This window comes from Zootoca vivipara, chromosome 4 (assembly GCF_965207765.1).
Source record: "Zootoca vivipara chromosome 4, rZooViv2.hap1.1, whole genome shotgun sequence".
Taxonomy (NCBI): Eukaryota; Metazoa; Chordata; class Lepidosauria; order Squamata; family Lacertidae; genus Zootoca; species Zootoca vivipara.
In genome coordinates, this window is record NC_142587.1 from 95,869,870 (window position 1) to 95,897,124 (window position 27,255).

The window sequence follows — 27,255 nt, forward strand, 5'->3', positions numbered from 1 at the left end:
TCCCATGGAATGTTGCTGTCAGTTAACCAGGAGTCTGGGTTAACCCTTTGACAGGTCAGTTGCGAAAGAAAAATATTACAGAACAGTTTCAAATTCGTCACGATCATTCACCAGCAAAATGTCTTGGGCAGGAAAATGCCTGGAGGGGCTCTCAGGCTCCCTTTGCTTCTTCCTCCCTCCCAGGAGCTCTTCAGTCCAAGCGAGGATGGAAGGAGGAAGATGGACGGTAGACTTGGTCAGGCTGTCTCCTACAACCTTTGAATCTTTCATCTCAGGACCCTCAGAGAGATCTGGTGAGTGCAGAGAATGGTGATGGGGACATGAAGGGATGCTGGGAGTGAGGAAGCTCCCCTTGCAAGAAAACGGGGAAGGCTGCAGGGCCAGAGCTCTGGGCTGGCAGAGATTAAAGATAGCCAGGAAAGGAATGTTTTTTAAATGGTGACATGGGGATAGTCAGGATTTGGGGGCTGCTGTCTACCAGCTGCATCTGGTACACAGGCTGAGACCCTCGCTGCACACAGACTTGTGGTAGATGCTCTGATTCTTTCCTGCTTGGACTACTGCATTGTGCTCACCTTGGGGCTACCTTTGAAGGTGACTCAGAAACTACAATTAATCCAGTTAATAAAATTTAGAATAGTATAATTTATTGGCCAAGTTTCAACCATACTTGGAATTTTGCTTCGACTACATTGCAATGTAAAGAAAAGGAAAAAAAGTACCTCATACAACCACTATTCCCCTCACAATACAATAGCACAGTGAAAAGACCCCATACCACCAACTAGCCTCCTTTCCCCCCATAACTCCAGATTCAACAATTTGATGGCACAAGGAAAAAAGCTATTCCTGTGCCTAGACGTTTTTGTATATAGAGTCCTGTACTGACGTCCGGATGGGAGTAAATCAAACAGGTGATGACCAGGATACGAAGGGTCTACAGCAGGCATCCCCAAACTGCGGACCTCCAGATGTTTTGGCCTACAACTCCCATGATCCCTAGCTAACAGGATCAGTGGTCGGGGAAGATGGGAATTGTAGTCCAAAATATCTCGAGGGCCGAAGTTTGGGGATGCCTGGTCTACAGAAATTCTCTCTGCTCTTTTCCTGACTCGAGCGGCATAAAGTGTCTCTATTGGAGGCAAACTAACACCAATCACCCTCTCTGCAGTTCTTACTGCTTGTTGGAGCAGTAATTACAATTAGCTCAACTGGTGACTGGGAGCAGTTGCCAGGACCATATAACACTGGTCTTAAAGGATCTACATTGGCTCCCAGTACGTTTCCGAGCACAATTCAAAGTGTTGGTGCTGACCTTTAAAGCCATAAATAGCCTCGGTCCAGTAGACCCGAAGGAGCATCTCCACCCCAGACACTGAGGTCAAATTCTGAGGGTCTTCTGCTGGTTTCCTCACAGCAAGAAACAAAGTTACTTCTCGGTAATCAAACTGTCCCTGTGGAATGGCCTCCCTTTAGATGTCAAGGAGATAAAGAACTCTGTAACTTTTGGAAGACATCTGAATGCAACCCTGTATCAGGAAGTTTTTAATGTTTGATGTTTTACAATATTTTATATATTGTAAGCTGCAGAAACCCAGTCAGATGGGAAGGGTGTTGTTAGAATCATAGAATCATAGAGTTGGAAGAGACCACAAGGGCCATCCAGTCCAACCCCCTGCCAAGCAGGAAACACCATCAAAGCATTCCTGACAGATGGCTGCCAAGCTTCTGCTTAAAGACCTCCAAAGAAGGAGACTCCACCACACTCCTTGGTAGCAAATTCCACTGCCGAACAGCTCTTACTGTCAGGAAGTTCTTCCTAATGTTTAGGTGGAATCTTCTTTCTTGAAGTTTGAATCCATTGCTCCGTGTGTGCTTCTCTGGAGCAGCAGGAAACAACCTTTCTCCCTCCTCTATATGACATCCTTTTATTTATTTGAACATGGCTATCATATCACCCCTTAACCTTCTCTTCTCCAGGCTAAACATACCCAGCTCCCTAAGCCATTCCTCATAAGGCATCGTTTCCAGGCCTTTGACCATTTTGGTTGCCCTCTTCTGGACACGTTCCAGCTTGTCAGTATCCTTCTTGAACTGTGGTGCCCAGAACTGTTGTTGTTGTTAGAAGTTACAGAAAGTCTCACTAGGGTTGGTATTTTGAATTACACTTTTAATTGTGATCTTCCCTTAACTTTAGCAGATGATGAACAGGACAGTTCATCAGAAAGAAACAAGCATGATATCAAAGGAAAGACCGTTCAAGATCAAGAGGAAACAAGTACACAATCGAAAAACCAAGAAGAAAATGGGAGGAATAAAGGCCTTCTTGCGCAGACTGATAATGGCCATCGAATCCCCATCCAGAAAAAACATCACAAGGGAAAGAGGACAAATCAGAGCCCTTTATGCGGCAAAACATTCAACCGCACGGAGGAGAAACTGTGTAAATGCTTGGTGTGTGGAAAGAGCTTCGGTGACGGCTCAGGCCTAAAAGCACATGAAAGAATTCACGCAGGACAGGAATCATACGAATGCTTAGAATGTGGAAAGGGTTTCAACCACCCCTCAAACCTTAAAAGACATCACAAAGTCCACACTGAGGAGAAACCACATAGCTGCTTTGAGTGTGGAAAGAGGTTCAGTCGCAACAGAAGCCTTACAGAACATCAAAAAATCCACACAGGGGAGAAACCGTATACCTGTTTTGACTGTGGAAAGACCTTCCGTTACAGCTCAGGCCTTACATCGCATCAAAAAATTCACACAGGGCAGAAGCCATATAAATGTTGGGAGTGCGGAATGAGCTTCGCTCTCAGCTCAAGTCTTATATCGCATCAAAGAATTCACACCGGAGAGAAATCTTTTTTATGTTCAGAGTGCGGAAGGAGCTTTGCTCACAGGGCTAGCCTTACTTCACATAAGAGAACCCACACAGGAGAGAAACCATATAAATGCTTGGAATGTGGAAAGAGCTTCAGTTCGAGTTCACGCCTTAGTTCACATAAGAAAACTCACACTGGTGAGAAGCCGTATAAATGCTCTGAGTGCGGAAAGAGCTTCGCTCACAGATCAAGCCTTACATATCATCAAAGAATTCACACAGGGGAGAAACCATATAAATGTTTGGAGTGCGGAAGAAGCTTTGCCGATAGATCTAACTTTGCTTCACATAAGAGAATCCACATGGAGGAAACCATATAAATGTGTGACTTGGAAAGAGCTTTAGTAACCACACATACCTTGTTAGCCATCGCAGAATCCATACAGGGGAGATCCATACAGGCAGCTAAGGGAATCCCTCTGTGTCTGTTGGGCTTTCTGCTCTGTGGGAAGAAGGGCACGCCTGGTTGTAGGGGAAGGAGGGGGCTCTAGCATACTAGAGACATCATGTCAGTTGGCTGCTGCGATATTTCTAACACAACAGACTCCCATCTCTGTTCAGGGCTGGAGCACCTGCTACCTTGCTCCTGTAATGTTCCACTATTTCCCAGCTCCTTCATTCTTATGGTGTGTGTCTCGTCTCAAACCACCGCAATCCTAGGTCCATATTCCCTTCCTCTTCCCCCTCTCTGGAAGCCTATTGGAGTGGTGGTCTCCACCACTCCTGCTCATCTCATCTTTGAAAACAGACAAAAGGACGGGCTAATATGGTCACACTCTTATCTAAGGAAGCATGTTGTGTGGGAAAAGCAGGGACAGGCTTGAACATCATGTGCTTCTTGTGAACTCCTGCAAGTTCCTGGCTGGTGTTCTTGAATATGAGATGGTGCCCTTCCATGGACCTCGGGCCAGATCCTGCAAAGCAGCTATTGAAAGAGGACCAGGATTCATTACTTTTGTTTTGAAGCAGTTCAGTAATTTGAATGTAGTTGGTAATGAGGTGTTTCTTTTCTTTGCTCCAAGTGTGCCCCGCTTTTTCCTTGTAACTTCTAGATGGATTAAATCTTTGAGCATTATTATGGGGGTCAGAGTAATACATTTTGTTACATGTGTTTTAGTGTAGTTACCTTTCAGTGGAAAGGTGGAACATAATCGGGTATACCTATAAATGCACATGAACAAACACACATGCATATTCAGAAATAATAAAACCCATTGCTTAAAAATCCCTGGAGAAGGAGGCCACATGCCTTGAGTTAATTCCAATTTATTGTTAGTTACAAGCAGAAGTAAGGGCAACTAATTCAGATTAACACCATCAGCTTCTGTCTGCCTACCTTTATAGAATGAGTAAAAATGAGTATATTCTTAACTAGGGGTCCCCAAAATTACCCGGTTTGATGAGCGCCGGAAATAGCTTGTGTGCATGCGCAGGGAACTCCTCCGACCTGGAAATGGGCAGCTGCGCCGCGTTGGTAAGAGCGGGCGGCAGGGGTCACCGGGGGCCGCATAAATGAGCCTCGAGGGCCGCAAACAGCCCACGGGCCTTAGTTTGGGGAAGCCTGATCTAACCTCCCCCCACAACTTCCCCAAGTCCGCCCTAAACCTTTTGGGTGCTGTTTCAGTCCTCATAGAATCATAGAATCATAGAGTTGGAAGAGACCACAAGGGCCATCCAGTCCAACCCCCTGCCAAGCAGGAAACACCATCAAAGCATTCCTGACATATGGCTGTCAAGCCTCTGCTTAAAGACCTCCAAAGAAGGAGACTCCACCACACTCCTTGGCAGCAAATTCCACTGCCGAACAGCTCTTACTGTCAGGAAGTTCTTCCTAATGTTTAGGTGGAATCTTCTTTCTTGTACTTTGAATCCGTTGCTCCGTGTCCGCTTCTCTGGAGCAGCAGAAAACAACCTTTCTCCCTCCTCTATATGACATCCTTTTATACATTTGAACATGGCTATCATATCCCCCCTTAACCTTCTCTTCTCCAGGCTAAACATACCCAGCTCCCTAAGCCGTTCCTCATAAGGCATAGTTTCCAGGCCTTTGACCATTTTGGTTGCCCTCCTCTGGACACGTTCCAGCTTGTCAGTATCCTTCTAGAACTGTGGTTCCCAGAACTGGACACAGTACTCCAGGTGAGGTCTGACCAGAGCAGAATAGAGTGGTACTATTACTTCCCTTGATCTAGATGCTATACTCCTATTGATGCAGCCCAGAATTGCATTGGCTTTTTTAGCCGCTGCATCACACTGTTATGGTCACAGTCCTAACAACAGCCTCCCGTTCCCGCCAACTGTAGGGATCTTGGAAACATTATTTGGGCATCGGAAGGAGCCCACCCCTCCGCCTCTCTCCGATTGTTGCCGCTTTTCACCTCTCCGTTGACCTGCTCCTCTGTCGGGACACCTCTGTCGGGACGCCTGCCAGAAAGTGCTGGATGGATTTGCCAGCTCTTCTGCTGGGCTCTGCCCAGCCCAGAGCCTCCAGTGACACATCTCGGCATTATAACTTGCTCTCCAAGACGGAGGATCTGGGCCAACAGAAATGGAAGCTGTTTGATCCAGATGCACCAGCTCCAGGAAGGGTTCCCTATAAGATAATTAACTGTGATAATCCAACAGCCCTTGCATTTTATAAGTTTAGTTACTGGGCAGAAAGTGTGCAGGAGAAACCTATGTTAAAAGCTCCCCTCGGGCACGTATATATTTTCTGGTCCTCTGCTGGTTCTTGGCCCGGCTAGTGCATGGTTTGTTTAAGCAATCTATCCCCACCCATAATTTATCTCCAGCTCCACTTGTCACTAACGTCTCGCTTCAGTTCTGTTGTACTTTTAGCCAACTTGCTTTGGCTAAAACCATGAGGACAAGTGGTCTATCTGGCCACTCTGCAATTTATCCGCAGTTTAGACGCAGGTGGCGCTGTGGTCTAAACCACTGAGCCTCTTGGGTTTGCCGATCAGAAGGTTGGCAGTTCGAATCCACGCGACGGGGTGAGCTCCCGTTGCTCTGTCCCAGCTCCTGCCACCCTAGCAGTTCGAAAGCACATCAAAGTGCAAGTAGATAAGTAGGTACTGCTGTGGCAGGAAGGTAAACGGTGTTTCCGTGCGCTCTGGTTTCCGTCACAGTGTCCTGTTGCGCCAGAAGCGGTTTAGTCCTGCTGGTCACACAGCCCGGAGAGCTGTGGACAAACGCCGGCTCCCTTGGCCGGAAAGTGAGATGAGCGCCGCAACCCCATAGTCCCCTTTGACTGGACGTAACCATCCAGGGGTCCTTTACCTTTACCTTTTACACCTGTTAGGTATCATAACTCTTCAGTATGGACCAGAAATCTATCTATCTATCTATCTATCTATCTATCTATCTATCTATCTATCTATCTATCTATCTATCATCTATCTATCATCTATCTATCTATCTATCTATCTATCTATCTATCTATCTATCTATCATCTATCTATCTATCTTCCTTCCTTCCTTCCTTCCTTCCTTCCTTCCTTCCTTCCTTCCTTCCTTCCTTCCTTCCTCCTCTTCTTCTTCTTCTTCCTCTTCTTCCTCTTCTTCCTCTTCTTCCTCTTCTTCTTCTTCTTGTTTAGTCATTTAGTCGTGTCCGACTCTTCGTGACCCCATGGACCAGAGCACGCCAGGCACTCCTGTCTTGCACTGCCTCCCGCAGTTTGGTCAAACTCATGTTCGTAGCTTCGAGAACACTGTCCAACCATCTCGTCCTCTGCCGTCCCCTTCTCCTAGTGCCCTCCATCTTTCCCAACATCAGGGTCTAGAATAGCATTAGCTTTAATTTTAAGAGAAAATAAAAATTGATTTCTGATAGATTGGTATACCCTTAGGAAAATGCAGTGAAAACCACGTAACAAGGGCATGGTTAAATTTGGTTTTTAATTGAAACCTGGTTTATTATACCTAGTTTTATCTAGGACGGAGCACATAAAAGTGAATGTCATGCCCCCGTTTTTGGTGCCTGTTTCAATGCCTCCTATTAGCAAGTCCTCCCAGAAGATCGAAGAAGAAAAAGATGACTTCATAGTGAAATTTATAGGGGTGATACCCCACCCCCACCCCAGAACTGCTAAAGAATAAATACATTTTGCACACGTTTATTAGGGAAGGGAAAGTGATCTTTCCAAAAGAGAAAGATTTTATTTTTACCGATTAATGGCTCGATTCCTTTCTTTTCTTTTCTTTTTAAAAAGGAGGCTTCAGAACTCCGTTGAACAATTTTTATGGTCTCTGGAGGCGAATCGGACACAAGCTCAGCTCGGGAATAAAAACGGTGATTTCATTATTACGGCTCTGGAAAGTGCACTTGCGTTACCTGAGCCTGAATATATACTTCCTCGTGCAGGAGTTTTCGGCATGAAGGATTTAATGGAAAACGTTTTTCTAAATGGGGATGGAAAGCCCCACCGGGCAGGTTTAAAGATTTTACGAAGAAAGGGTGGTTTAATATTTGCAGCAAAATATTGCTGGTATTAGTGTGTCTGCTAATGGAAACTAAATTGCCCTGTGTCAATATTTCCTGCTTCGCATCACTGTTATGGTTTCCCTAAAATTCCAAACTATTGGGTTGAACTAGATGGGCCATCAGTATGATTATCAGTGGCATGCGGCAAATTTTTTCCTGGGGGTACAGTTTGGGCCAGAGGTGATGTCTTGATGTCACTCATGAGCTCCACGCCAGAAGCGGCTTTGTCATGCTGGCACATGACCTGGAAGCTGTACGCCGGCTCCCTTGGCCAATAAAGCGAGATGAGCGCCGCAACCCCAGAGTCGGTCATGGCTGGACCCAATGGTCAGGGGTCCCTTTACTTTTAGCTTTTAAAGGTAAAAGATGCAGGTGGCACTGTGGTCTAAACCGCGACAGGGTGAGCTCCCATTGCTCTGTCCCAGCTCCTGCCAACCTAGCAGTTTGAAAGCACGTCAAAGTGCAAGTAGATAAATAGGTACCACTCCGGCGGGAAGGTAAACGGCATTTCCGTGCACTTCTCTGGTTCACCAGAAGCAGTTTAGTCCTGCTGGCCACATGACCTGGGAAAACTGTCTGCGGACAAATGTCAGCTCCTGTGGCCAGTAAAGTGAGATGAGCACAGCAACCCCAGAGTCGGCGGCTACTGGGTTTAACTGTCAGGGGTCCTTTACCTTTACCTTTAAAGGTAAAGGACCCTGGATGGTTAAGTCCAGCCATAGGCGACTATGGGGTTGCGCCACTCATCTCGCTTTCAGACCAAGGGAGCTGGCATTTGTCCACAGACAGCTTTCTGGGTCATGTGGCCAGCAGGACTAAACTGCTTCTGGTGCAACGGGACACCTTGACGGAAACCAGAGAGCATGGAAATGTTATTTACCTTCCCGCCACAGCGGTACCTATTTATCTACTTGCACTGGTGTGCTTTTGAACGGCTAGGTTGGCAGGAGCTGGGACAGAGCAACGGGAGCTCACCCCGTCGCGGGGATTTGAACCACCGAGTAATTGTGATTATATTTATTTAGATCCTGCCTTTGACCAGGACTCGAGGCAGCTTACACATAGAATCATAGAATCTTAGAGTTGGAAGGGATCATCTAGTCCAGCCCCCTGCAATGCAGGAATCCCAACTAAAGCACCCATGACAGATGGCCATCCAACCTCTGCTTAGAAACCTCCAAGCAAGGAGAGTCCAACATCCCTTGTGGGAGTCTGTTCCACTGCCAAATAGTTATTGCTGTCAGAAAGTTTTTCTGCATGTTTAGTCGGAAATCTCTTTTCTTGTAACTTGAAATCACTGGTTCGAGTCCTACCCTCCAGAGCAGGAGAAAACAAGCTTGCCCCATCTCCCATCGGAAAGCCCTCGAGAGATTTGAAGGTGGCTATCCTATCTGGCTGTCATATACAACTTGAAAGCAATGCAGAGAAAGTACAAAAAGCTAAAAACATATCAAAGATAATTGTTAAAAGGCAAATGAACTCTGACGGAATGAAAACACTCCAGTATAAATGGCAAATCTTTGAAAATACGGGTAATAAAAGCAGCCCAGCACTATTAAAAGTTCATTTTCTTTTTTAAAAATACAAAAAGCAGTCGGTACCGAAAGCCCTGTCGGAATAAACCAGACTTCATTGGCCTGGTCTTGCAGGATAGCTCAGTCGGTAGAGCATGAGACTCTTAATCTCAGAGGGTTCGAGCCCCAAGTTGGGCAAAAGATCCCTGCATTGCAGGGGGCTGGACTAGATGACCCCTGGGGGTCACCTCTGCAATTCTATGATTCTAAATAGAGAACTGTCCTCTGGCGGCCCTTCAAAATAGAGGACTGCCCCCGTAAAGGAACCAGTGAAATTGCTTTTACAGTATATTCATTTGCTGCTTATTTTACCACTGAGTAGCCTCTTGGGCTCCCTGAAGGGATGCTTAATCCACATTCCCATAGGCAGCAAAATCCATTTCATTGCTGCAATCCCATCCAGACGCTCCTACCTGCTGCTAAATCACCTGCAGGGCACCCACAATCTGGTTTTACTGTTTGCCTGGGTCAGGTTTCCACGGTGCTGATGTCCAGCATCGATTCCCTGCCAGCTGCGAAGTTCAGAAGTGTGTCAACTTGATACAGGCAGAATGGCGCAGTAATTCTTTGGCACTGTTTGCAGCTGAAGTTTGGGGAGGGAGGGAGAGATTTCAAGACACAATTGAGAAAGTTTGCCTTGTTTCACTGATGAAACAAAATTAAAAAAAAAAAATCCTTCCAGTAGCACCTTCAAGGTAAAGGTAAAGGACCCCTGACAGTTAAGTCCAAATCGTGGGTCAAACTGAATTAGTCTGATTTGGTTTGGAATCGGGGATTCGACTCGAGTGTTTGCACAGCCATAGTTATTCTACATTTTAGGATTTTACCATTTTATTCTGTGCTAATGGTTTTATCAGACGCCACCGTGATTTTTTTTTTCTTTTTTGAATGACTTGGTGGTTCAGAACTACCTGTATAAACCCATAAACAAATACAGTAAGTAGCGATCTCTAGGTGCTCCTCCCAGAATTACAATTCAGAGGGAAGGTCTTTTTTTGTGTGTAGTTTTAACAAGTTCTTTATGCTGCATCATCAAGCACACACACAAACCCTCGAACGCAGTTTCCATAAAAATAATACAAAATATGCACGAGAAAATGACGATAACAATCTTTCAAAACAAGCAGACATAATAAAATCACCAAGCCGTAGATAAAACCGACAGACTCTCCAAACAAGCAGACATAATAAAATGATCAAAATGCAGATAAAATCAAGGAACTTTGAAGGCAAACAGACATAATAAAATGACGTGTCTGGTTAGGCGTGCGTAGACGGAGGAGTTTCTCGTAGGGGTCAAAAATGATCTGTCGAAGGGGCTCGACTAATACTAATATTAATGTCTTGTTATTTATATATTTCATTTATGAACGGCTTTCTGTGATGCCTCTTGGAGCAATTTCACAATACGGCAAAAAAAAAACACCCATTGACAAAACATTTGCATGCATATATGAAAACAATTGCACATATCAGAATAAAATTTATGCCCATTGCATACCTCAAAACATTTATTTTTATTTTTTATTTTTTTACCTTTATTGGCATGTATATAAAATATAAAAACAAGAACAAAACATACAAAACATATAGGTCATTAGTATAAATAGTAAGTCTACAGCATACAGATGTAGAGTCTTAAGGCATTTTATAAATGAGATACCCCCAATTCCCCTTTTCCCTCATTTGGCTCATACCTCAATAATTTCCCAACAAAAGACTGATCAATATGAGTTAATCAATATATATTCAGCCGATGATGACCCCGATCACCCGTCGGGTCTGCTCGCTAGGAACCATCAAAAGCCGAACTCTCCTGATGTAGTAAACCAGGCAAACGACCTTGACAGTTTTGAAAATAATTTACTTTATTCTTATAGCGCCCTTCCGCAGGAAGCTCAGAGTGAAATACTTCAAAAACTTGACACTCTTCGCTCCTGCCTGGTACATCTGACAAAGGAACAGGCGGCTCCACCTAAGTTAAACACGCCCGACTATGTCCCAAACTCTGCCTCACATCTATATCATCATGAGTTAGACCTGTGGGTCAGGAAACCTGCTGTTTCGCCACCTCAAATGGTCAGAGCAGAGATGAACCCACTCTCTCAGAACCGAATGATGAAACGCCCTCCCCCGGACACAACTCCGATGCATCCCTTCTCCGAGGCAAGTATGGCCACCTCATTAGCTTGGGAAAAAATGAGAGAGCTCAACGAGTCTGAACTGGGATCCCCAAATAAAGTGCCTAGCCCAGATGCCTCTATCAGCATCTCTATTAAGCCATTCCCCTCAAATGTAAGCAAGCTGAACACCTCTCCAGATATCATTGAACGGGCTCCAAAACCGGTCGTTTCCACGGACTGGACAATTGGAAAACATTTGTATGTATCCGAACAATTTGAAAAATGTCCAGATACTGGCTGGGATAAAATTATAATAATCTCCACTTAGTGAAAGAGAAAAATGGAAGAGAAACTCAGGACCCTTAGTTTCTCCTTTTCAGCAAGCGTTGTGGATTGCATAAATTGATTCCCTCCCCATAGAACCATGAGGTGGCAGACTTCTCCTAGCTATCGGCTCACGACTGAGCAAACCAAAGCCCTCAAGATACTTGCTTGCTCCTGTCCCTGAGGAAACACCCCGACATTTCTCCCTACGGAGTTTTGTGTCCTCCCCTCCAACGCGGGTGGCGCTGTGGGTTAAACCACAGAGCCTAGGGCTTGCTGATCAGAAGGTCGGCGGTTCGAATCCCCGCAGCGGAGTGAGCTCCCGTTGCTCGGTCCCTGCTCCTGCCAACATAGCAGTTCGAAAGCACGTCAAAGTGCAAGTAGATAAAGCGGGAAGGTAAACGTCGTTTCCGTGCGCTGCTCTGGTTCGCCATAAGCGGCTTAGTCGTGCTGGCCACATGACCCGGAAACTGTACACCGGCTCCCTCGGCCAGTAAAGCCAGATGAACGCCGCAACCCCAAAGTTGTCTGCGACTGGACCTAATGGTCAGGGGTCCCTTTACCTTTACCTCCAATGCTGCTTGCTTAAAATCCCAAAATGAAAGAGTCTCTCAAAATGGGAATGCTGGGGGGGGGGGGAGAGTAAAATGGAATCTATAATGGCCATTGCAAGAAGCTTCAAGGCTCAAGCCAGAATGTCCCTGAGGGTTAATTCCCATCTTTCGGCTTTCAGTTCTGCTTCAGATCACAAGAGCCATGGCCGGCTCACCCATAGGGCAAGGGGAGGCAACTGCCTTGGGTGGTAGGAGCCACAGGGACAGTAGATTCAGCCTCCCAGGAGTGCATTGCGGCAGCAAAGGCTGTGGCACACTTCTTGGAGACAGGATCTACAGCCTAGGGTAAAAAAAAAAAAAAGGCAAAAGGTAAAGGACTCGTAGACGGTTAAGTCATGTCAAAGATATACAGTGGTACCTTGGTTTGCAACCATTTTGGATTACAACCACGTCAAACCCTGAAGTTTGTGCCCCTTTTTTTGGATTACGACCCATTTTTGTTTGAGGCCCCATTGGTGAAAGCGCGCCTTGGGTTACAACCTGAGGTCCAGCACCGAGGGCCTTCTGGCGGTTCCCTCGCTACGAGAAGCCAAGTTACAGGGAACCAGGCAGAGGGCCTTCTCGGTAGTGGCACCCACCCTGTGGAATGCCCTCCCATCAGGTGTCAAGGAAATAAAAAACTACCAGACCTTTAGAAGGCATCTCAAGGCAGCCTTGTTTAGGGAAGCTTTTAATGTTTGATGGATTTCTGTATTTTAATATTTTGTTGGAAGCCGCCCAGAGTGGCTGGGGGAACCCGGCCAGATGGGCGGGGTATAAATAAATTATTATTATTATTATTATTATTATTATTATTATTATTATTATTAACCAGACCTCCATAACAGTTTGTGGTTGTAAACCAAGGTATCGCTGTATTATTTCTGGTCCGTACTGAAGAGCTGATGAGACCTTACAGGTCTAAAAGGTAAAAAAGTAAAGGACCCCTGGACGGTTAAGTCCAGTCCAGTCAAAGACGACTCTGGGGTTGCAGCGCTCATCTTGCTTTTCAGGCCAAGGGAGCCGGTGTTTGTCCACAGACAGCTTTCCGGGTCATGTGGCCAGCAGGACTAAGCCGCTTCTGGCGAAACCAGAGCAGCGCATGGAAACACCGGTTACCTTCCTGCTGCAGCAGTACCTATTTATCTACTTGCACTGGCGTGCTTTCGAACTGCTAGGTTGGCAGGAGCTGGGGACAGAGCAACGGGAGCTCACTCCATCGCAGGGATTTGAACCGCCTAACCTTCTGATCGGCAAGCCCAAGCGAGAGGGAGGTAATAATGGAGGCTGCCCTCGGGGTCTCCTGGGCTCTGCACCACCCGGCGCAATTTTAGAGCGAGTCCCTCCACACCCTGCAATGGCTTTTGATTCCCAGTTCAAACATGTAGTAAGCTTGATATGATTCCCCACTTGCTCCCAATGGAGATCTTTATTCCTTGTTCCTGATATAAATTTCCACACACTCCTTCTTCCCTGGTGGAGAGGGGTGTGTGTGCATTTTGTGGTTTGCCTCAGGTGCCAAAATGTCTTGGGCCGCCCCTGGCGAGAGCTATGGGCAAACAGCCTCTTGGCATTCCTTCCCATTGCTTCCTTTTCTGGAGTAAAAAAACCCCCACCACATTCTGGGGAGGCAAATTGCCTCAAAGCATTACTGAATAATAATATCCAGAAGCATCCGTCCAATTAAGCCGAACGTTGGAAGATACAGGACAGCCGAAAGAAAGTCTGTCGCCACGCAGTGCTGAGTTAAACTGTGGAACTCCCTGCCACAGGACGCAGTGGCAGCCACCAACTTGGATGGCTTTAAAAGAGGATTGGACAATTTTCTGAATCCCCGTTGCTGGAAACCACAGGCGGCGAGAGTTGCTCTTGTGCTCAGATCCTGCTTACAGGAATGTCCTTCCTGCCTCACCAGTCAGTGCAGAAGACAGCTTCCAAGGCTCCCAATCTGAGACGGATGTGTCATGATCTGCGACGCTGTGGGCAGCAGAGACCACCCAGTTTTGCGCGCTCCATTGACAAGGTGCCCTTTGCCGATGCACACGAGCCGAAACGAGGGACATGTTGGAACATACATAAACATGAGTTTCAGCCCGTCCATTCCCAGCCTCCTCGTGCGCCTGAATCCTCAATGGCATCACGCTCACTGGCAGAACCACCGGCAATTAGCGGTGTTTGTCTGAGGAAACTCATAACTCTTCACTTGCCAATGATTTATGAGTCTTCCCCCCCCCCCCCCGGTTCCGGCATTGGCTGGAAGCAAGAGAGGTTTCCTGGGCAAATTTCCAGTCCGCCGTCCTTTGCTGGGGCTGGGATGGAGCAGAGGGGGAGAACCGTGGACCAGGGAGGCCGTGACTCTCTTCTCCAGCTCTGACGGCCTGGTCTTCAGCCCGGAGAAGCCCGAGGCGCTGTACTTTCAGCCAATTTATCGCCGTGGAAGTCGGAGGGGATGAGATCGACTTAAATCCAAGACCTCTGGCTTCGAGAGATTAGGGACGCGGTCGTGAAAAGCCCAGAAATCTGCAGTGATGACAGACGGCTAGGCTGAATGTTGTTTTGTCTTAGAAAAATAACAGCAAGAGAAGCATTTGGTGTGAGGTATTAGGGGAAGATCAGCAGCAAGGCTCCCTCAAGTGGGGCAGGTGTTGGTTTTGGAGCTGATGACATACCTGCCTTGGAAGAGAAATATATTTTGGGCAGCCCGATGGTGACCAGGAACAACTCTGTTCAGGAGTTCTTGGCCAGAGTTTGATGGCTACCTCCTTTGATTAAGAACATGAGAGAAGCCCTATAGGATCATGCCAATGGCCCATCTAGTCCAGCCTCCTGTTCTCACAGTGACCAATCAGATGCTCCTAAAAAGCCTGCAACCTTGGCCGCTCTCCATCCAGCTTTTAGGTTCTTCCAAGAACAGGCCACCTCCCCAGGCTGCATCCCTCACTTTCCCAGCTCTGCGCTCTGTGTGGGATAACCAGCTTCATATAACCATCATGCTTAAGTCTAGTTGATGCATGAAGGGGTTAAGACCACAGAGTAAGCTCTCCTGCCAGGCTTGGTTCACCTTTGGAGGAACTGGTAATCAAGCTGTTGTTTCCCCTTCCAGTCTACTTGTGAAGCTTAGCATTTGAAGAGGCTAAGCTGGTTGCTCCAGCCCAGCTGCATGGCTTTCACAAGCCATTCTTTAGTTCCTAGACCAATAATTTAGGAACTTTCACCACTCTAACTAAGCCAAGTTTTACTGCCTGTGCAACATTTTCCGAATGCTGTATGGAAAAGCACAGGAATCTGACCTTTGGAGATTTTGTAAGTAAAGCATTTTAAACTTACCGAATGTGTGGTCTTTTTCTATGCTAAGAAGGAAGTTTTGGAACACACAAGGGCATATTTTAAAGATCTAGCAGCTTATATTTCCATCCTTTACTTTGCTGCCTATATTGTGATTTTAAATCTCTGCTGAGGTTCTCTCACCAAAGAGGACTCCCTCCAAATGCAGATCTTGGCAGCCTGGAAGTCTCTTTTCTCCTTCTCTATTTTTTCCCCTTGCACCAACCTTCTGGGCCAACTGCAACTTCCAAACACTTTTCAAAGTTAGCCCCACACAGAACACGTTGCAGGATGAAGTTGGACGCCTTCCATCTTGCAAAACTTTCCTTAATGGTAAACTTTTTCTTGTCCTTTCCCCCCGGCCTCTGGAAAGAGGCGAACCGAGGCAGGGAGGGTGCTCCTCTTTTAATTCTGCCCCTTGTTGGTATTTGCTCTTTCTAAGCAGAAGAAATTCCCCAGCCGGAATTAAGATTGCCGGAAGAAATATCAACAACCTCAGATATGCAGATGACACAACCTTGATGGCAGAAAGTGAGGAGGAATTAAAGAACCTTTTAATGAGGGTGAAAGAGGAGAGCGCAAAATATGGTCTGAAGCTCAACATCAAAAAAACCAAGATCATGGCCACTGGTCCCATCACCTCCTGGCAAATAGAAGGGGAAGAAATGGAGGCAGTGAGAGATTTTACTTTCTTGGGCTCCTTGATCACTGCAGATGGTGACAGCAGTCACGAAATTAAAAGACGCTTGCTTCTTGGGAGAAAAGCAATGACAAATGTCAGGAAGTTCCAGCAGACTGGAGGAGGGCAAATGTTGTCCCTATTTTCAAAAAGGGGAAAAGAGAGGACCCAAACAATTACCGCCCAGTCAGCCTGACATCAATACCAGGAAAGATTCTAGAGCAGATCATTAAGCAAACAGTCTGTGAGCACCTAGAAAGAAACTCTGTGATCACTAAAAGTCAGCATGGGTTCCTGAAAAATAAGTCATGTCAGACTAATCTGATCTCATTTTTTGACAGAATTACAAGCCTGGTAGATGAAGGGAACGCTGTGGATGTAGCCTATCTTGATTTCAGCAAGGCATTTGACAAGGTGCCCCATGATATTCTTGTAAAGAAGCTGGTAAAATGTGGGCTAGACAATGCTACCATTCAGTGGATTTGTAACTGGCTTACTGACCGAACCCAAAGGGTGCTCATCAATGGCTCCTCCTCATCCTGGAGAGTAGTGACTAGTGGGGTGCCACAGGGTTCTGTCTTGGGCCCAGTCTTGTTCAACATCTTTATCAATGACTTGGATGATGGGCTTGAGGGCATCCTGAGCAAGTTTGACACCAAATTGGGAGGGGTGGCTAACACCCCAGAGGACAGGATCACACTTCAGAATGACCTTAACAGATTAGACAACTGGGCCAAAGCAAACAAGATGAATTTTAACAAGGAGAAATGTAAAGTACTACACTTGGGCAAAAAAAATGAAAGGCACAAATACAGGATGGGAGACACCTGGCTTGAGAGCAGTACATGTGAAAAGGATCTAGGAGTCTTGGTAGACCACAAACTTGACATGAGTCAGCAGTGTGATGCAGCAGCTAAAAAAGCCAATGCAATTCTGGGCTGCATCAATAGGAGTATAGCATCTAGATCAAGGGAAGTAATAGTACCACTGTATTCTGCTCTGGTCAGACCTCACCTGGAGTACTGTGTCCAGTTCTGGGCACCACAGTTCAAGAAGGATACTGATAAGCTGGAACGTGTCCAGAAGAGGGCAACCAAAATGGTCAAAGGCCTGGAAACGATGCCTTATGAGGAACGGCTTAGGGAGCTGGGTATGTTTAGCCTGGAGAAGAGAAGGTTAAGGGGTGATATGATAACCATGTTCAAATATATAAAAGGATGTCATATAGAGGAGGGAGAAAGGTTGTTTTCTGCTGCTCCAGAGAAGCGGACACGGAGCAACGGATTCAAACTACAAGAAAGAAAATTCCACCTAAACATTAGGAAGAACTTCCTGACAGTAAGAGCTGTTCGGCAGTGGAATTTGCTGCCAAGGAGTGTGGTGGAGTCTCCTTCTTTGGAGGTCTTTAAGCAGAGGCTTGACAGCCATCTGTCAGGAATGCTTTGATGGTGTTTCCTGCTTGGCAGGGGGTTGGACTGGATGGCCCTTGTGGTCTCTTCCAACTCTATGATTCTATGATTCTAAACCTAGACAGCATCTTAAAAAGCAGAGACATCACCTTGCTTACAAAGGTCCGTATAGTTAAAGCTATGGTTTTCCCAGTTGTGATGTATGGAAGTGAGAGCTGGACCATAAAGAAGGCTGATCGCTGAAGAATTGATGCTTTTGAATTCTGGTGCTGGAGGAGACTCTTGAGAGTCCCATGGACTGCAAGATCAAACCGATCCATTCTGAAGGAAATCAGCCCTGAGTGCTCACTGGAAGGACAGATTGTGAAGCTGAGGCTCCAATACTTTGGCCACCTCATGAGAAGAGAAGAATCCTTGGAAAAGACCCTGATGTTGGGAAAGATTGAGGGCACTAGGAGAAGGGGACGACAGAGGACGAGATGGTTGGACAGTGTTCTCGAAGCTACGAACATGAGTTTGACCAAACTGCGGGAGGCAGTGGAAGACAGGAGTGCCTAGCGTGCTATGGTCCATGGGGTCACGAAGAGTCGGACATGACTAAACGACTAAACAACAACAAGCCGAAGAAAAAGACACGTTCTCTGTGGGCGTACGTGTTTAGATGTCTCGATGCGGCTTCAGAGGGGCAATTTCTTTCCAGCAATACTAGTAAAAGTACAGCCTCCTTGGCTGGGGAACTGTCAAACTGCAGCCACTCCGAGGAAAGTTACCTGGGGGAAATTGGCTGAGGAAAAAGGAGTGTGGAGTCTTTTTAATTGGGGCCTATTATCACCTCTCTCAGAGCCTGTGAGGAGAATGGAGTCTGCTGAAATAATTAATTGGGTGTCAAGTCGCTACCCTGCCAAAATTTGCTTGCTCAGAAGGAAACTACATCTCAACTGGGAATCTACCTGCAAGGCCAGTCAGATGTCTGTAAATGTGACATGAAGGCTGACAATACTTAGTACTGTGTCCAGTTCTGGGCACCAAAGTTCAAGAAGGAACGTGTCCAGAAGAGGGCAACCAAAATGGTCAAACGCCTGGAAACAATGCCTTATGAGGAACGGCTTAGGGAGCTGGGTATGTTTTGCCTGGAGAAGAGAAGGTTAAGGGGTGATATGATAGCCATGTTCAAATATATAAAAGGATGTCATATAGAGGATGGAGAAAGGTTGTTTTCTGCTGCTCAAGAGAAGCGGACTCAGAGCAATGGATTCAAACTACAAGGAAGAAGATTCCACCTAAACATTAGGAAGAACTTCCTGACAGTAAGAGCTGTTCGGCAGTGGGATTTGCTACCACTGGTGGAGTCTCCTTCTTTGGAGGTCTTTAAGCAGAGGCTTGACAGGCATATGTCAAGAATGCTTTGATGGTGTTTCCTGCTTGGCAGGGGGTTGGACTGGATGGCCCTTGTGGTCTCTTCCAACTCTACGATTCTATGATTCTAATATTCACTCCGTCGTGTGGGAATCTCTTGCAGATGACTGTATATCCACAGAAATGACCAGAGGAGGAATGGCTGCTGAGAGGAGAGCAGAGAGAAGAAACATTGTGGTGCATCTGCAGCAGCCCAACCGGACGCCTTCATCTGCCCCAGCTGCAACAAAACATGTCTCTCCTGCATCAGTCTCTACAGCCACAGCATATGCTGTAACTCTCCCATGGTTTGACTCCATCCCAGAAGGGTCACTCCTCCATTGTCTCTCAAGACAGATGGATGCCAACCCCCCCGCCCAAACATTATCGCCTCTCTCAGAGCCTGCGAGGAGAATTGAGTGTGCTGAAGTAATGAATAGGGTGTCAAGTCACTACCATGCCAAAGCCTGCTTACTCAAAACGATGATTCTTCAACATCAACTTCGTTGGGATGGTCATGTTGTGCGGATGCCTGATGATCGTCTTCCAAAGCAACTGCTTCATTCTGAACTTAAAATTGGAAAGCATAATGCTGGTGGTCAACAAAAGAGGTTTGAAGACTGTCTCATGGCAAAAAATGTCATATAAACACAGACAACTGGGAAACACTGGCCTGCGAGCGCTCCAGTTGGAGAACACCCTTATACCAAAGGTGTCATGGACTTTGAAGACTCTCGAACTCAGGATGAAAGAGAGAAACTTGCTAAGAAGATAGCACACTTGGCAAACACTCATCGTGATCAACTCCTGCCCAGAAACCAATGTCCCCACTGTGGAAGGACGTGTGGATCCAGAATTGGCCTCCACAGTCCCTTACGGACTCAGTGTTAAGACGGTGTTCATAGAAGACAATCTTACTCGGCTACGAGTGATCACCAGAGAAGAAGAAGAAGACTCAAAAGGAAACACACAAGACATCTTGACTGGGGATCTTCCTGCTAGATTAGTCACATGATCCTTTTGGCTTTAGGAGAATACAAGGTGAGCCTGACCGCTGGATCAGGCCAAAACCTCTTCTTCTCACCATGGCCAGCCAGATGCCCATGGAAAGCCCTCTGGAACAAGCATCCCCAAACTGCGGCCCTCGAGATGTTTTGGCCTACAACTCCCATGATCCCTAGCCAACAGGACCAGTGGTCAGGGATGATGGGAATTGTAGTCCAAAACATCTGGAGGGCCGAATTTTGGGGATGCCTGCTCTAGAATGAGAGGTATGTATGTCAGGTGTGGAGGACCACAGGCCGTGTGGTCAAAGGTGGCCCTCAGTGTCTCTCTGCCTGGCCCTCAGGCTTCCCCCTCAGGCCACGCCCCCTCTCCCTAGACCACACCCCTCACCAGCCCTGCTTGGCGCCCTCCTTGATTGTTTCCGCCTGGCTGGGATGTGTCCTTGAAGGCTGATTCTAAGCACCAGCCCTGCTGGCAGGGGCTGACGGGACTCAGAGTCCAACCACCTCTGGGGCATACCTGCCAAGTTGCTGTTAGAGAAATAGCAGACCGGAAGTAGCGCTGCCGCCATTTTGGAACTGGGCGGAGCATGCTCAGAAGTGACTTTTGGTGCTGTTTTGCCCAGTTCCAAAATGGCCGCCGTGCCAGAATAAACCGGGGGAAAACAAAAAAATCCATTTTTTCAGCTAGGAATAGCTGGAAAAACGGGAATTTCCTGGGGAAAACGGGAGACTTGGCAGCTATGCTCTGGAGTGCCCCAGACTCCCGATGCCTGGCCTGCCACGTCTTGCTCTCGATTGCAGCCGGGGGCAGGAGAGATCTCCCCTCCACGAACACTTCACCATCACAGCTCGACAAAAAGCTTTCTGAGTTATTATCCGAGTTTTGGATCAGACCCTTGAGCAGCTGTTAGGCTGGGCGTAGATTTCTACCAGATGTGGAGGAGCTTAAAAAAAAGGAAAAAAAGGTCCGCGTGCAGGGCTGAAAATGGAGGTCAGCAGAGATAAGATTTATGGATTGAATTACCCTTGAACCGAGCTATTGTATGGGCTGGGGGAGAGGGATTTAATATAGAAATATTGCCCATAATGTTAAACTTCTGTTCCTCTCGCTTCGTGAGACCCGGCTGGGTACATTGGGGTTATCTCAGAGGGCTTGGCGTTAAACTTTTTTGGGGCGGGGGGCTCTTCCATCTTGCCCTGGCTCCTCCACCAGCCCACCTCCCCCAAACGGAGGCTCCCTTGCTCCCATCACCTCCAAGTGAGCCCTGGGTTTCTGCAGCCATTACATTAGTAGCAAATACTTGCATGGCTGCAGGTAAAAACTGGCCACCTTTGGCATAGAAAAAAAGAGAAGATTGCTCCAGTGCTCCTTCAAGCATTTGCAGTGGCAAACTTTGTTTGGGACTTCCCAAATGATAGAAAGATTACTTCTAGGAATTTATAGGAGGTAACCTGCTCAGTTTGGTGTCCATTGATCTGCCAACGGTGCTCGATTCCCGTTTTGTTAAAAACCAAGACCTTAGTTTGGGTGTAATTTATTGCCAGCAGTTCATTGTTGAAGCTAGGGCACTTAGAAGACATCTCAGGCCTGTGCTTGGCAATGACAGGAGCACTACATTGTCTACATAGGTAAAAGGTAAAGGACACCTGGACGGTTGAGTCCAGTCAAAGGCGACTATGGGGTTGTGACGCTCGTCTCGCTTTCAGGCCGAGGGAGCCAGCGTTTGTCCACAGACAGCTTTCCGGGTCATGTGGCCAGCAGGACTGAACAGCTTCTGGCACAACGGGACATCGTGATGGAAACCAGAGCGCAGGGAAATGCCGTTTACCTTCCCGCTACAGTGGTACCTATTTATCTACTTGCACAGGTGTGCTTTCACACTGCTAGGTTGGCAGAAGCTGGGTGTCAGGAGTCCAGGTTCCCAGCTTGATAACACAGGAAGCGTAGGTAATTAAAAAGGAGGATTTATTGCAAAAACAAACAGATAACTCCAGGTGGCTCTAACAAAGGGAGCCGGTGTTTGTCCACAGACAGCTTTGCGGGTCAGGTGGCCAGCATGACCAAACCGCTTCTGAGCAATGGGACACTGTGACGGAAGCCAGAGTGCACAGAAATGCCATTTACCTTCCCGCCGCAGCAGTACCTATTTATCTACTTGCATTGACGAGCTTTTGAACTTCTAGGTTGGCAGGAGCTGGGACAGAGCAATGGGAGCTCACTCTGTTGCGGGGATTTGAACCACTGACCTTCCGATCGGCAAGCCCAAGAGGCTCAGTGGTTTAGACCGCAGCACCCTCCGTGTACCTATAGAAGGATTGACAGTGGTCTGTTTGCCAGTCTGGGAGGTAGTGAATTTATTATTTTTCAAGGACTGGACCAGGGAACTAATATAAAAATTGAAGCAAGTGGGTGCCAGGACACACCCCTGTATTATAAGTGGGTATTAATCCTGTTAAATGACCAGCACGACTGCATCCTGACTCTCAGATGCGTGTTTTCATAGAGACTCCATGTGAGTGTGAGCAATCGCCTATCGATGTTAGCGGCCTCAAATGCTCCCCATAACCTGCTTCTGGGAATTGAACCAAAGGCTGATTCAAAGTTGATAAATGCAGCGCAAAGGCTTTCTTTGGTTGTTGACGCAAACTTTTCAGCCACAGCTGCAGCCGTTTGGGGCCACGCAAGAACATGTCATACAGTCACGTTTTTGTCCGTGTGTCCCTCCTGGCCTTGGGTGGCTGCTGAGGTGTGCTTAATCGAGGGGCGTCTTGGGAATGGATGGCTCTGCTCCTTGAAATGGGGGGGGGGCAGTAGCATCTTATGCATGTCTCGCGCCCTGGTGCAGGGATCCTGTAAGGGGGGAAAAGTACAGAGAACCGCCCCCTTGCATCAGAAGTAGCTCCTCCCCAAGTAGCGATGGAAGCGAGGGCTCTGAGGAAGCTAGTGAGGGAATGGAGGGAGAGGGCCAGGGCTCCAGCAACATGAGAGAGCCCCGGCCACACAGGAGTGAGGAAAGGGAGGGGGAGAAGGGAGAAAGTGAAAGCCTGGAGCGTAGACCCCTTCCTCCGGTTCCGGAATTACGTAGGAGAAAGAGAGGGAGGAGATTCACTGTCCCGAGGCTACTATGTTGGAGAAGGTCACATGGGGGGGGGCAGTGCCGGATTCTGCATCGGACCGAGCAGACATGTTGTACATACCCAGCTCACTGTAAATAGCCTGCACTAATAAAAACTGCTGAAAGACAAGCATGCGGAGCGTCGTTACTCTAGAGTAGCCACAAGAACCCCTGACAGATCCCTAGGGTGCCCCCACCCCCAGGGGTCCCCCTACCCTCCCGCACGCCGCCTCGCCCGCACTTTCCTCAGCGGCTGCCTTGGCTGGGGAAGAGCAGCACCGAAGCCTCCCGGGGAGTGCGGTGCGCCTTCCCGCCAGGCCCCGGCCACGGTGCCTCGTCCTCTGCTGCCGCCACATGCTCCGCCTCAGCTGAGCCATCGCTGCGCAGAGAGCCGCAGGGCCAGGAAGGGGAGAGCGCAGCCTCCGGAGAGGCTTCGCCACCAGCACGCACATAGCGCGGGGAAAAGGAGAAGGAGGCGCAGCGTGGCGGCGGGACCAGCATAGGGCTTAGTGGCTGGTTGCGCCCTGCTAGCGCCTCCCAGAGGCTGGCGCCCGGCGCAACACACTACTAGGCCCTAGACGCTTCGGGGGGGGGCACCTGCTACTGCAAGAGATGAGGAACAAGACAGAAGCATCTAGAGCACCATTGCATTACAGCCAAAAGGTAAGAAGAGCAAAGGTCTGTTTAGTCCAGCATCCTTTGCTCAGAATGTGTAGCCAGCTGTATATTGGCAGTCTGTAGTAGTAGTAGTAGCAATAATAATAATAATAATAATAATAATAATAATAATAATAATAATATATTTATACCCCGCCCATATGACAGGGTTTCCCCAGCCACTCTGGGTGGCTTCCAACAAAATATTAAAAATACATTAAAACATCAGTCATTAAAAACTTCTCTAAACAGGGCTGCCTTCAGATGTCTTCTAAATGTCAAACAGTTGTGTATTTCCTTGACACCTGATGGGAGGGCGTTTGACAGGATGGGTGCCACCACCGAGAAGGCTGGTTCCCTGTAACTTAGCTTCTCACAGTGAGGGAACTGCCAGAAGGCCCTCGGAGCTGGACCTCAGCGTCCAGGCAGAACGATGGGGGTGGAGACGCTCCTTCAGGTATACTGGACCGAGGCCGTTTAGGGCTTTAAAGGTCAGCACCAACACTTTGAATTGTGCTCGGAATTGTGCTGTAAGCTAGGCATGAGTGTAACAGGCTTTTGGGGATGGAGCGTGAAATATACTCTGAGTCGAGAGTGAATTTCATGCTCTTTATTCAGCTCATAGTCATCAAGGAGAAGAAGAGAAGAAGAATGCCCTTTTCCCAAAAGCATCTGCTTATAGACATTATTTACACAATGGGCTTTGCGTGATTGGCTACTTCAGGGCTACACCTGTGGGCCAATCAGTTTGTGGATTGACTTCTGCCAGCAGCCTGATTGGCTGCTCCTGCAGGCCAATCAGTTTGTGGATTCACTTCTGCCAGCCGCCTGATTGGCTGCTCCTGCAGGCCAATCAGGTTGCGGATTCACTTCCACCTGGAGTTGGATTGGGTGGCTCCGGCGGACCAATCAGCCTGCTGATTCTGGATCCTATTGTGCTATGATTCAGCTCAGTACATAACAGAGCGCTTTAAAGAAAGGGCTGGGGCCATGCTGTTTCTACTGCAATTATTATTACTATTTAATATTTATTAACTTTTCATACCCCCCTTCATCCGTAGAACACAGGGCAGTTCACAACATTAAAATACAATACAGGTGTACCTTGGAAGTCGAACAGAATCCATTCCGGAAGTCCGTTCAACTTCCAAAACGTTTGGGAACCAAAACGCAGCTTCTGATTGGCTGCAGGAAGCTCTTGTAGCCAATTGGAAGCCACGGAAGCCCTGTCGGACATTCGGGTTCCAAATAATCTCTGCAAACCGGAACACTCACTTCCGGGGTTGCGGCGTTCAGGAGCCAAAAGGAGTACTAAGGCATTCGGGATCCAAGGTACGACTGTACGAAACCCCACAAAATTCACAAGAAAAATAAGAACAGAAACAAATCAATAATCCCCACCCTCCCTTCCATAACACATTTAAAAGGGTATTGGATATCAATCACCCAAATGCCTGGTTGAAGAGGAATGTTTTTGCTTGGCGCCTAAAGATATGTAATGCAGCCGCCAAATGAGCCTCTCTGGAGAGAGTGTTCCACAAATGGGGAGCCACTGCAGAAAAGGCCATGCTCCAGACCTCTCTCGGAGAGAGCACACAAAGAAGGACCTCAAATGATGATTGCAGGGTCCAGGTAGGTTCATAATTATTGGTATGGTTTAATAGATTTTTAATGCGTATATAGATAGATAGACAGAATTAAAAATATATCAATGTTTAATTGTCATTTAATGATTGTTCTTGGAATCATAGAATCATAGAGTTGGAAGAGACCACAAGGGCCATCCAGTCCAACCCCCTGCCAAGCAGGAAACACCATCAAAGCATTCTTGACATATGCCTGTCAAGCCTCTGCTTAAAGACCTCCAAAGAAGGAGACTCCACCACACTCCTCCTATGTTTTTAGCTGTCTTAATTTTATCTATAACCTACCTTGAGTCCCCATCCGGTAAAAAGGTGGGGTATAAATGAAATAATAATAATAATAATAATAATGGTTGTCAGCCAATCAACGTGCACAGCCAGCTGCCAACCAGCCAGCAAAGTCTCAGTGCTCCCAAACTTGCAGAAATTACATTTCCTTTGCAGTCTGAAGAGGGAATAAGCATATATTTTAATATGATGGCATTGTTTCCAGAGCACAGCGACTCCCGTTTCATACATATACGCCTGTACATGTAAGGAAATGAGGAGAGCAAGAATGTCAAGTATTGCAAGCAGATTTAAATGAGGAGCATTTATTTCCTCTTTTTTGGTTTTTTTATTATTATTTAAAAAGTCCCCTCTGACTCATTTCAGCTCTGAAGATGATCGGGGCCAACACTCCAATGCAAGGGGCATTTTATTCATTTGGGAGTTTGTACCATAAAATAATATCATCCCAGCATCTCATCTTCCCAAGCTGTAAATCTGTCAGAGGCCTTTACCGTCCACATTCCCCAACGCCAGCAACGAGTTCATTAAGAGCTCTCCTTGCGCCGCTGCAGGAGTCGGCAATAACCGCGCCGAGCTTTCATCTTGCCGTTCCTCCGTGTCTCTGTCACGCTGCGCAGAAGGAGCCTTTGCTTTGAAAAGCATCTCTCCGCCACTGCCAACCCTCTGGGCTCCCCTGCCGGCTTCTGGGGAGGTTGCTCTGTCGGAATGCGGGAGCAAAAGCAGCAGCAACAATCTGTCAGGATGCCAAGTTCAAAGTTGCTCTCTCTCGCCGGGGGGCTTTCAAGTTTCGGAGATCGGAGCTGGGCTTATGTCTCTCAGCTCCTGAACTTCCGGTCCTTGTCTATTGCTCTGGCATTGGGAAAATGCACGCAGTGGAAGGGTTTGCCTTTCAGGTGAGTTACAGATGCGCCCAAGATATCAGGCCAGATGGAAGAAGTGAGTAAGAGTAAGCTCCCATCAGCCCCAGCGAGTGTGGCTTTTGGTCAGGTATGATGGGAGTTGTAGTCCAGCAACTTCTGATGGGTGTCATGTTCAGGGCCGAATTTAGGTTTGATGAGGCCCTAAGCTACTGAAGGTATGCACCAAAGCTTTAAAGCCCATTCAAGGCACATTCCTCACCTCAAAGAATTCTGGGTACTGTAGTTCATCAAGGGTTGCTGGGAACTGCAACGCTGTGACAGGTAAACCACAGTGTCCGGAGGGGAAGAATATGCTCCAAATGTGCTTTCAAAGTGTATCATGTAAACCAGGCATAGGTAAACTCAGCCCTCCAGATGTTTTGGGACTACAACTCCCATCATCCCTGACCACTGGTCCTGTTAGCTAGGGATCATGGGAGATGTAATCCCCAAAACATCTGGAGGGCCGAGTTTGCCTATGCCTGGTGTACACAGTCAATACCTTTCTACAGTTGTCCTTAAGGGTCAAAAAGCGGCTTGCCTGATCTTCCCTGCAAGGAGGGATCGGGCAGCAATTTGGTTTGGCTTTGCTTTTTAAGGCAGATCGAACCAATTCACCGTTCAGAGAACAATAGGTGAGCCAAGACGCAGGTGCACCTTGAAATAGGTGAGCCAAGACGCAGGTGCGCCTTGAAATTCACATTGCTGCAAATTTCGTGGTGCAGTTCCCCCAGCCCAAAACAGCCAGCAAAAAGCAGGTGTGTGGCAGGACAGTTTGCGCGTGTGAAAATGCATTTGTTAGTGAGCAGATAAACTGCATTCGGTTAGGGGAAATAGCTTGCAAAAATGTGGCTTTT

At 47.4% G+C, this 27,255-nt stretch overlaps 1 protein-coding gene across 1 annotated transcript; it reads left to right on the forward strand.

Moving 5' to 3' along the window:
- Positions 1-205: 205 nt before the first annotated feature.
- LOC148686053 (uncharacterized) lies at positions 206-3,801 on the forward strand. The gene is made up of 2 exons (XM_088669005.1): positions 206-293; positions 2,198-3,801. Exons 1-2 carry the CDS (start codon positions 206-208, stop codon positions 3,199-3,201), a joined length of 1,092 nt encoding a protein of 363 aa, XP_088525131.1. The 3' UTR covers positions 3,202-3,801.
- Positions 3,802-27,255: the final 23,454 nt, after the last annotated feature.